The sequence below is a fragment of the Platichthys flesus genome, chromosome 4 (assembly GCF_949316205.1).
Source record: "Platichthys flesus chromosome 4, fPlaFle2.1, whole genome shotgun sequence".
NCBI lineage: Eukaryota > Metazoa > Chordata > Actinopteri > Pleuronectiformes > Pleuronectidae > Platichthys > Platichthys flesus.
In genome coordinates, this window is record NC_084948.1 from 27241149 (window position 1) to 27252669 (window position 11521).

Genomic DNA, 11521 nt, shown 5'->3' on the forward strand with positions numbered 1-11521 from the left:
AAGTATTATACACCAGTGCCCCCTACTGGATGCTGCAGTAACTAAATGAACAACTGACAAGCTACAGAGAGATTTGATATCAAATCCAGTGAAAACTTAGTCTCATGAGATTTCTGCCGAGCTGCTTTATAAACAGACATTTCCCAGCTGCCCTACAGACATTCAGTGGAGACGTTCATGAAGCTTTGTGAAAAAACAAGCTCCTTTGTGGAGACAACACAACATCATGAGTCATCAACTCCCAGTGAATGAAAGTCAAACCCGTCTCCTCCCTGAGGTTGCTGCACCTTAAAGCTGATGTTTCCTGTTTGCTTTACCGTTAAAACATGAGTTACGTTGCTTTAGTCCAGTTTATTGTTCTAAATTAAGTGCACGCATCTGTTCACGTTATTGAAAACCTGTGTGACATCCTCCTGACAACCTGATAAATACTGAGAAGCTGCAACACCAGGCTTAAGTAGAGGAGGATGATTGGACTGAACCATCTTGCTGCAGACTGAAGGGGGTGTTCTTTGTGCCACAGTGGTTCAATCAGGACTCGGATTTCTCCCCTGCAATAATCTATTGACTGACCAGCATGGACTTTATAAACCTGCAGTGAGGAGCTAAGAGCAAACCAAGCTGTCGTTTGGTTTGAGGAGAGTCAGTAAGTTAAGTTTGGTTTAGTCGACTGATCTTTAAGCTCTCGAGCAGCTTTTTGATTTTATAAATCTTAAAAACACTTTTGGTGAATAAAACCTTATTTTTGCACGAATCCCTGCTCTCCTGGTTTTAATGCAGAAATATCAGTCACATCAACATGAACGTGTGCAGATCAAAAGAGAAACTGATCAGTTACACACGAGACAAATGAAAACCTCTGTGTTCAATGATTCTGCAGAACAGGTGGTTGGATGCAAATTAAGCTCATATCTTGGCAGTTCCTGTGAGTCACCACTAGAGGGCAGTGCCTCAGATGACTAATGTTGCTTTAACAGAGACGCTCAGAGTCCTTTCCACTGACTGAGATCACTGGTCCGACCTCAGTTCATCAGGTTCCACTTCATTCAGCCTGAAACAAGTGTTACAAGCGTTTCCCAGGAAGCTGCTTGTGTCTGAGATGTGATTAATCTTTAACATCATCACAGGAGACGACATCCACTGTGTCATGTGAGAAACTGCACTTTACACTTTGCCAGAGGCGACTGACACCGACACGCTCATCTGTGTTCACACCAGAGAAGAACAACACGGCATCGGGTCAGAGAAATCCTCCGTCACATCAGGTAACTACCACACAGATGATCGATTCACATCTCATGCTCTGATTCACTCATCACTTCTCTGAAACTTTTTTTTTAAGTAGAGTTGAAGGCTTTTTTGTTTGTTTTGTTCAAAAACGTTTTAATTATTAAGCACATTTCATAAACAGATGCAGATTCAAGCTGCTGAACCAGGACATTAGAAACAATAAAGACACAATGTAAAGAAATCCATTTAAAACCTGAAACACAGTTTACAGCAACTTTCAAGCAAAAGATTCAAAAAGAGGTCAAGAGACAAAAAGGTTAAATCTGTGCAGAAATAAAAAACAACAAATTGAAAGAGTATAATAAAAGGAATAAAATAGAAAGAAATGTATCAAATAATAAAATACAATACAATGATGGTATGTGCTTGGAGTTTCTAAACTAGCTGAGTTAAAGGTACTTAGTTAAAGGTACTTAGTTAAAGGTACTTAACTAAGGTGATTAAAAAAGTTTATACATCTCTATGCACATGAAACTCAACAGCTGCAGATCAGAATCAGTTTAATTTTTACAAACAGGTCACAGAGTTAAAGTCAAACAGTTTGTCTTTTAAACAGCTTCATCATTAGTAAACCCTGAGTCGTCCTTCCCTCTGCAGATTGAAGATGTTAGCGAGCTGGTTAGCTGTCACGGCTCTTCTTGCTGCCTCAGCGAGTCCGGCAGCGGCAGACCGAGGGCCCCTGACCGTCGCTGCAACCTGCAGGGTCAAAGGTCATCCAGAGCTGGAGCTGACTTTAAACTGTGGACACGGAGGAAACACAGGTCAGTTATCAACATGGACATAAAGAGCTCTGCCTCCAAATCTGAGCAGTTCACTGAGACATCCTTTATTTTATTTGTGATGATTAAACATCTAATATTTAAAAGGTTTGACTCAGAGTTTCACTAAATACTAATAAAGCACCTAAAAGAATACAGAAAAAGGTTTTGTTGTGTTTCTAAAACAGAAGTAAACTGGGCATTCATAAGGGAAATGTTTAGTAGCAGATTAATCCACATGGAAAACTGGGAGAGGACCAAGATGGACGACATGGCAACTCCACAAAAGTGAAGCCAAAGCATCTTGATCGCCCCCTGGTGGTTGGATCAATTCAATGCGTTTGCATATCAGATATTCTGGCTTCACTTCTGTACAGTGGGAGAAAGTGTAGCTGTTCATCTTTATATACAGCCTCTGGTTCAGAGCTCCACCTGCAGCTCTAACATCTCACCTGTCGTCGCCTCCTCTAGCAGGTGTGGTCCAGTACTGGCACACCCCCTTTGGAGACCTGCGGGCCCCTGGACCTCCCAGTGAACTGGATCCTGTGTTCATGCACCCGGACGGGAGCCTGGTTGTGGCCAACAGCAGCAGCCTCCACAGCGGCCTGTACTACTGCCTCCTGCAGCACACAGAGGGAACCACACTGTGGCCGTACGAGCTCCACGTTGGTTCTCACCATCAGGAGAACCAGGAACATGAGAGCCAGGACCAGGACAGCAGCTGCAGGACGCTCAGGATCAGGAGGAGCGCTGCGTCTGAAGAGGAGGAGAAGCCGGGGGGGGTTTCAGATGGAGAGCTGGCAGGAGCTGTGGCAGCGTCGGTGCTGCTGACCTTCGTGTTGGGATTCAGCGCTGGAGCTCTGAGCAGAGCTCATGTTCTCAGGTACTTCAGGTGCTTCACACAGGGATTCAAACGCTCTCTGTTCAATCATTTTGCAGATGTAAAGATGGAATAATTGTGTGAATAATAAATCTAATCTACATTTTTCCTCTCAGGTGTCTGGGGGCGATCCCTGCAAAGCTGCGATCACTACGCCCCCCCGCCGTGCCACACCGTGACCCTGAGCTTTCCATGAACACACTAACATCCATGTACGACAACGAGGCCACGGAGACGACAACTTCAACAACACACTCATCTCCTCCTGTCAAACCCCAGAGGAGCTTCAGGCTGAAACGAGAGGAGCAGCAAGACATCACCACCTACCTGGAGGGATGTGACAACATGAAGGAGGAGAAGAGAGGCATGGAGGAGCAGGAGGAGCCGGAGGAGGAGGTGGAGCAGGAGGAGGAGGACAAGGCAGGAAGAAGTCTGGGGGAAAATAAAGCAGGAAAGAAGGACGAGGAAAGAGAAGTCACTGTTCTTTATCAATTAGGAGACCATGGAGGAAGTCAAAGTGAAACAGATGAAGTCAAGTACAGTGACAATGGAGAAGAGAGAGATGGAGGGAGCAGGGAGGAGGAGGAGAAGGATGCAGGTGAGAGGGAGAATAGCAGGAGGGAGGATGAAGAGAGGAGAGGAAGTGAGCAGGAGGTGGAAGGGAACAGGGAGAAAGAGAATGATGAGACAGAGGGAGCTGAAGGAGAAATGGACAAAGACATTTCTCAACAATCAGAAACAGAAGATGAGAAGCTGAACAGGAAAACATCAGAGACGCAAGGAGGCATCATGGGAGGAGGAGGAGGAGGAGGAGGAGGAGGAGGAGAAGCTTTGTCCTCCCCGCCCTGTTCGGCCCGTCGCAGCCGCATCATTCGTCTTTACCAGTACGACGAGGACGGCCATCGATACGGCCACCTGCCTGACCCCGCCCCCGATGAGCCAGTCCCCGCCCCCAGGCTGAAGCAGCGCTCCCTCTCTCTGACACGCCTCAACGCAATCATGGCCGCCGCCTCAGCAGGGCCGCTGGACGGGGGGGAGACGAGGGGGGAGGGGGAGAGGCCACACTTCCACATGGAAATATGACTATGAATTATATTGTATAAAGGATTTTTCTACACTCAGCCACAAAACTGAAAATAAACTAAACGTGGACTTTAATATTTTCATGTGGTTTAAATGACGTATGATTATCTAGTTGTTTGTGAAATCAGTTTTATCTGATGCAAGTTACTTTTCAACTATAGCTCATCTTCGAGCATTTGTGAAAAGTTGAGCCAAATTCTGAAATCCTCTTGAAGATGTGGACGGTGAATGTTCACGAGCCAAACCAGGGCTTCGTAAGGTCACTCTGAACTTGACCTTTGACCTCCAAATTCCAATCTGTTCATCTTTGAGTCCAGAATCTTAAGAAATTACCACAAGGCGATCTTGAGATGGAATATTCATGAGAAATAAAAACATATTCCCTTTAAATGTCTGCTCCTAACTCTGTCTATCCAATACACACACACACACTCCATCAATCAAGAGCCTCAGCTGTCAATCATGTCTCAGCCCGTTGATTTTATAAAATAATTAAATCAAAACCAAACTATCATAAACATGAATAGTTGAACAAACAGTATGAGACCTAAACTGACAGAACCTGTCAGAAAAATGGATTTGATGTCTACTTTGACTTTGTAGTTTGTTTCATGTCAAATCAACTAACATCAGGAGACAGGGTTTATGACCTGTCCTCTAGCCAGCCACCAGGGGGCGAACAAGACACTTCACTTTTGGGAGCAGTCATGTCGTCCATCTTTCTTTATTGTACAGACCGAACCCTGAGACGTCTTCTTCAGCTGTTTGGTGAATGAAGCCTTTAGTTTGTGGTAATTATCAAGAAGCAGCTCGTCACATTTTAATTTCCTTTTTTATTACTGTGAAAACATCTATCAACAATACACAAAATGGGGAAAAAATAATTATCAAGAAAACAAATTCCACATCCCTTGTCTCAGTTCTTTTTTTGGTTTGTGTGTTTTCTTAGTTCAGTTTCTTTATTCCAAATTAACCCTATTTAAAAAAAGTCTACTCTCTGAGAGAAAGGCCTCTTGACAACAGTTGGCTGATGATGAACAGAGACGATCTCTGATGGGATGTGACTGTACCCAGAGTCCACAGCGATGATTCTCCAGTCCATGTGTGTGTCTGTGTGTGTCTGTGTGTGTGTGTGAGTTCAGCTGTTTTTCTTTTCACAATAGATTCCTCCTGCGTTTGTGGTTTGTGTTTTTTCTCCCTCTTCCTCCTTTTTGGTGTCCGGTTGTTGTTGCTACGATGCTGACCAAGTTTTCTGCCATTCCACAAACTCATCTAGCAGCACTGGCCCTGAGAACAAAACCAGTTCAGTTAAAACAAGCTGGTTCCAGACATGAACTCTGGAATGTGTCTGGTTGGTTTACTCACAAGCTCCATCTTCATCGTAGTTACTGAGGTCTGTGTTGATGGTTCTGCTGAACTCCAGGACGTTGTACCACTGGTCCTTATTCATCCCCTTGTACTTGGACTGCTGTGGGGGAGGAGAATGAGGGGGAGGGCGTGAGGAAGCAACACAGCGATGGGAAGATTGAGGAAAGGAAGAGTGTTCTCTGCTTTTACCTCCAGGAACTGGTGGAAGATGGGGAACAGGGGCCATGTTCTCCCCAGCAGTAAAGCCAGCATAGACTTTGCTGTGTCCATGTCCAGACTCCTCTGGTCTCTGTCCTGATCACAAAGACATGGAGGACCAGAGTCATCACAGATCTCCACCTCAACCAACCAATCAATATGTAGCTCAACATCCCCGTCTGTGTAGTGAAGACTTTCAAGGAATGTACTTAATAAGCAGAGTTACTGGGTCACTGCAGAGTGATGACAATCAAAACCAAGAGAACCAACTCACTCTGGAGAAGTCGAAGGCGTATCTGTAGATGTTTTTGAAGAGGACAGAATCGTTGAGCTCACCGCGCATGTAATCCAGTTTACTCTGTAACCTCTCTGTGCAGTCACACCTGCAGGACGGGGGGGAGACAAAAGACACATTGTAAAATACACGCACTTCAAGGGTTTTTCCTTCAGGTCACTGACAACTACAGACAGAGGTGAGACACCTGAGCAGACAAGATACATCTCATCTGTAGGTCTGTGAGTTTCAGTTGCTCAAAATCAAATTCATGTTTACATTTAAAATACAAGTGTTCTTACTGTAATACTGTCATTCCCCTGAGCCACTCTTCTTTTGTGAAGAATCCCATATGAGCTGCTTCTAGATGCCAGGCTAAAACTAACATGACAATCTGAAACACAAAGAGACAAAGAATCCTCATGAAACTTCAGCTTCATACTTTTGCATGTACACGGTCGGTAAATAGTTACTAAAGTTGTTTGCTTATAGATTAAACATTTCTTTATCCAAATATTAACTAAAATCTGCAAAGTGCAGCTGCCAACATTTATATTTGACTAAGTTTGCAAATGTGTCATTAAACAGCAGCTTCACACGTTTTACGGGGAGTCGTTACACTCGCTCTGCTGAGAGTCAGAACAGGAAGCTTCAGATATCAATGGTGTTTTTATTTCTGGGTTAATGGTCGCTGTGATTCCTCAGTGGGACCCAAGGCGACTCACATTCTCTGGTTCCACACCGATGTCTTCACAGAACCTCTCCATGGCCTCTGGATCCACCACCTTGTCGGCTCCAGCGTACTTGTGGAACCAGGCCAAGCACTTCCTGCTGGAGAATAGCTTGTCGCTGCTGATCGGCCTCGCTCCGCGGATCTGAGGTCGAGTGAAACTGCAACAAAGTTTTAAAATACCATGAAGAGACGATGAAGAGACATCATCATGCAGAGGCGACGCAGACTCAACACATAAGGTCAATGTAAAAAGCAGCTACACACAGAGAGGGACCTGTGGGTTTTGACGACAGCAGATACTCAAACACTAGTTACTGGTTGAGGCAGATGCTGCGGATCACAACACACCAAGTGAAGCTGTGGATGCAAATCTTAAAATTTCATAATTCTACTTTTCATTTGGAAGAAGGTCCAATTTCTTCTTCTGTTGGTTTCACAGAAAAGTCTTTAAGAGTTTAATCACGTTCATGTTTAGATCAAACTATCAGAGAAGTGTTTCTGTTGAACTTCATTGTGATAGTTCAGTATCCAAATCTAGGTGTTCCTAATAAACTGACTGTTTAGACACGTCCTGCTGTGGTCTGAGGCAGCGCTGGGTAAGATGACAAGTATCAAGAGTGCTGTGTTTTCCAAGTGAGTAAAAATAACGGGAATCACACGTGAAGCTGGATGTGCTTCTGAGTGCAACTTTAAAAGGGTCCACATGCATCTCCTCACATTCCCTCAGCACACAGCGGAGGGAAATGAGAAGGGTGGGGGGGTTCAGGTGAAAGACAACCCTGCCCGACCTTTTCAGGCGCTGCAGGTTCAGCCAGAGGTCGTCCTCTCAGCAAAGAGCCTCTTACTCAGCAGATTCTCACTGAGTGTTGGACGTACAAGATGGGAAACGAACCCAGGACCCAGCCTGGGTCTCACCCCCAGACAGAGGTGAGAACAGTTCAGAGTGGAGGCAGGAGCCTTTCAAGGGACTTTGTGAGACCCAAGCTAAAGGAACTCAAACTTGAAGGGGCTTCTGATCAGCTGTTCATGAGACCCCCATGAGCTCCAGACCCCAGGCAAAGGAATGCGTTGCAGAACCTGTTGCAACTCCCTGAGAGGAGAGTTGATGCAATGCAGACAGACGACCATACAAGACAGTGTGTGTGTGTGTTGTGTTCACCTTGTGATTTTACACTTGTGCTCATGATCATCTGCACCAGGGAGTTTTCTCTTCTTCTTCACAGGCATCACTGAGCCTTTAACAGGCTTCACTAGCTGGGCTACACACAGGAAGTAAATCACATGTTGTAAGAGGGTCGTGACATAACGTCCAGCAGCCAGCCATCGATCATGTGGACAACGACTACATGTGGTGGATAAAACCCGTACCTGTGTATTTCTGGCTTCCTTGTCCATTCAACTCGAAGAGATTCTGCGATAGAAGAAATAAGGTCCTCAGTTAAATGATGAAATTAACATTAATATTAAGACATGGGTTTGTTTAAATGCTGGATTAATAATAAACAACTACATACAAACTTGTCCAGTGTGTCTGTTGCTGTGGTTTCAGCTGGAGAAGGGTTTTCCTACGAGGAGACATAGAATCAAGACAAGCAGAACATCAGAGAGATTAATACATAGACAGATAGTTAGGTAAACAAACAAACAAGATAAATAGATAGATCAAAATAAACCATTGTTGTTTTCAGCTGCTTTAACGAGTTTTAAATCTGTTCTGAGTCCGTTGAGGAGACACAAACAGCACGAGATCCGGAAGCTACTTCACTTTAGACCGAACTGGATTCAGTCACATAACGAACATTGAATGGAAAGATTCACTTCCCTCAGACTAAAGTGTTGTTTTCCATTTGGAGAGTTTACATCTTTACTCTGTGATGGTTTATTTGAATCTTGTGATCGGTTTTAATTGATTTATGTTTCCTGTGTTGTTTTGTTGCTGCTTGTGAATGTTTCTGGTTCTCAGGCCGGATCTCAATGTGACTGCACGATTACATAAAACATTTAAATAAATAAAACATGTCGCCTCCCTATAAAATAAACAGAAATACACAGACCTGGTCGAACAGTGGAAACCAGTAGACATTATGGATTTAAACATTAGTCACATACACTAAGTACTGGAATAATAGTAATACTCATAATAATAGTAATACTAATCATAAATACTCCCACTCAGTGTCTGATCACTGGTTTCAGTTGTGACTCAATCAGCTGAGACTGATGCGTTGATGCTAGCTGAACGAGGCTAACGAGGCTAGCATGACGTCTTTCCCACATCGTGGTCAGATCTCGCGGCTGCTGGTGGATTATCCGTCAGGGAAACTTTAACCAGCAGGTAATCTGCAGGTTGCTGGTTTGAATCCGGTCCCTTCTCTGCCGGGACGCTTCTTTTGTTTGCTGTGTCGGCGGGCGTCAGAGCTACGATGCTAACGTTAGCTCGTGTGTCAACAGCAGCTGAGGCTCGAGCACACCGGATAACAGACGGACGGTCGGTTGGTCTGGATCACAGACGCCAGGTGAAGAAGCTTCACCTCCTCTCATCACTCACTTTCTTCTCTTTCTTCTCCTTCTTCTCTCTGAGGATCCAGCTCCACCTGCTTCTTCTTCTCCGGGAGCTCAGTTGTCGCCGGCGTTTCCGGGGGAGTGGACTATACCATCTCTTTATGGGGGGTGTGATGAAGAACAAATGTTCGAGTCTAGAGCAAAATGTTCGGACATGTATATATTTAGGGTTAGGGTTTTTACAACGATAGATAAAGGAAACAACCACTGTGTCTTATATTATTAAATTTGATAAAACAACTACTGAAAACCCTGTTAAAAACAGATGAATAAAGGGCGCCCCCCCCGCCAGAGCAAAGACAGTGAAGCGTTGTTGTTTTTTTAAGGAGCAATCCGGTGTTTTTGGCTCTCACGTGTTGTCCCTGGACTCGAACCTCAGCTGTTAAAGGGATAGTCCACCTTGGCCTCACTACCCGCCCACCACTGGAGGGGGGTGACGTGTCGCAGTCTCAGGGGTCAACCTGATCCAGTGTGAAGTCAATAGTGACCTGTGGTCCTGTCTGGAGCCACTAGCCCTCGCCCATGGGGGGACGAGACCAGACCAGTGAGAACTCCCAGTAAGTTCAAAGTGAACGTGGCTCCAGCGGACGATCACACACAACATTCAGGTTGAACACGTTTGAAGAATCGAACCGAATTTACATTGTAAAGGATTCTGCTGCAACAAGGTTTTACCCTGAATCTCCAGAAGGGTGTTGTGGACTCCCCCCCCCCCCCCCCCCCCCTCCATCCACATGGTGGTGAGTAGATGAGTGAATTTAAATTTGGGGTGAACCATCTTTTTAAGTCTACTTCAGGGACCTCACTGGAAACACTTCAGCTGCAGGACATGAGGCATGAGGGGGTTTATCCTCTGGGAACCACAAATGTATTTGTGTCATCTGTGTTCGATTCCACTTTCTGGTGATGAACTGCGGCTCGGACATGTGGCCAAAGAATACATAAAAATCTAAATTTTTACATCACTGAACATTGATAATGATCACTTTGTTGGTCACATTATTATTTCTCTAAAGTTTGAAGAGCTCCTGAGGGAAGTGTTTTAAGGGATGAGCCATTCATGAATAATTGGGAGAATTCTCCTTTCAATTTTTAACTAATCAATTAGGGATACAGAGCTGCAGGATATTTTCTACAAATCAGCTTTAATCACTTTAATCAATAATTGAAATAATGAAAAAAATTGAATTATTTGTCATCTGTGTATAGGAATGGGAAGAAGGAAAAGAAAACTATTTTTGTTTAGATTTGTATTTATTTTTCCCAGGAAATGGATTATTCAACTTTTAAAAATATTTGAAACAGGCAAAACCAAATGCAGCACATGAAAGTATCTGAACCACTCACAACCCCCCCCCCCCCCGACTCCAACAGCACAAAGTTGAATGTCTTTACACGATGTAGTGTCGTACTCTCAGCTGGTGCAGGTCGTGACTGATTGTGTTTAGTTCAAGTTTTGTCATCACACAAAGCTGCAGGTCAATTTACCCCCATTATGTTGCATTAGGTTCAGAGGTGTTCCTAATATTCTGCCCCCGTAATGTGTTTGAATAGGGATAGATCAGAATATAATGTACAACATAACTTTTAAACACAACCTCAGGAACAGAACATTGTTTCATTTACACATGTTGCCAAAAAAGACAGTTTGAGTTTTGTTCTGTCCGATTGTTCTAAACCGAGTGTCTGTTTTGAGTATTGGGAAAAAAGTATTTTTTAACTTTGACAAAAAGAGTAAATTAAATTGAAAGATCTGACAAACTGTTGTAAACAAGCTCATGAATCCTAATAACTCTGGGCTTCACTGTGGTTGATTCAAACATTGTGAATGATGTTCAGAAATAATATTAATAAGCTTCTGTGGGTCTGAGTGAACCTGGAGGTGCTTCCAGCAATTTGACAAACTGCAGCTAAGAATCTAATCTTTGAAGTGAAAGTAGTTTAGGGAGATAAAATTCGATCAAAGTTTCTTTTCTGTGACTTAAACTGAGACCTGCAGTAAATAAACACTGTGGATGTGAACGATGAGAAATCATCTTTCAACAACAAAACAAAAACCTTTCAACCCACATGCTGAAGAACATTCTTCATAAATATAGAATAAATAAAGACCCCCCCCCCCCACTCACACACACACACATTCACGGTTCTGTTTCCTGCTCATAGATTTCATCATCAAGTTTAACAGGAAATCCAGAGTCTGAGCAGAACAACAAAAGCTCACAGAAATAACGAGATTTTTAAATAAATGTTTCCTCATGATTGAAATGTTATGACAGCAAACCTCAGACATCAATGCAACTGATGACACTGGTTTCACTCAGGAGAGTTTTTCACACCGAAAAGATCCAAGATCCACTGTGAGTGTCAATCGC

At 43.8% G+C, this 11521-nt stretch overlaps 2 protein-coding genes across 2 annotated transcripts; one reads left to right on the forward strand and one right to left on the reverse strand.

Annotated features, from left to right (window-relative positions):
- Positions 1 to 1190: 1190 nt before the first annotated feature.
- LOC133951416 (uncharacterized) lies at positions 1191 to 4011 on the forward strand. Its single transcript, XM_062385340.1, has 4 exons — positions 1191 to 1265; positions 1888 to 2051; positions 2520 to 2931; positions 3045 to 4011. The coding sequence occupies exons 2-4, from the start codon at positions 1895 to 1897 to the stop codon at positions 4009 to 4011; spliced, it is 1536 nt and encodes a 511-aa protein (XP_062241324.1). The 5' UTR covers positions 1191 to 1265; positions 1888 to 1894.
- An 813-nt stretch (positions 4012 to 4824) lies between these two features.
- Positions 4825 to 9984, reverse strand: dcun1d5 (DCN1, defective in cullin neddylation 1, domain containing 5 (S. cerevisiae)). The gene is made up of 11 exons (XM_062385341.1): positions 9953 to 9984; positions 9133 to 9280; positions 8099 to 8149; positions 7953 to 7995; positions 7744 to 7843; positions 6577 to 6742; positions 6154 to 6245; positions 5852 to 5960; positions 5569 to 5673; positions 5377 to 5479; positions 4825 to 5298 (listed from the first exon to the last, which is right to left on the reverse strand). The coding sequence occupies exons 1-11, from the start codon at positions 9982 to 9984 to the stop codon at positions 5243 to 5245; spliced, it is 1005 nt and encodes a 334-aa protein (XP_062241325.1). The 3' UTR covers positions 4825 to 5242.
- Positions 9985 to 11521: the final 1537 nt, after the last annotated feature.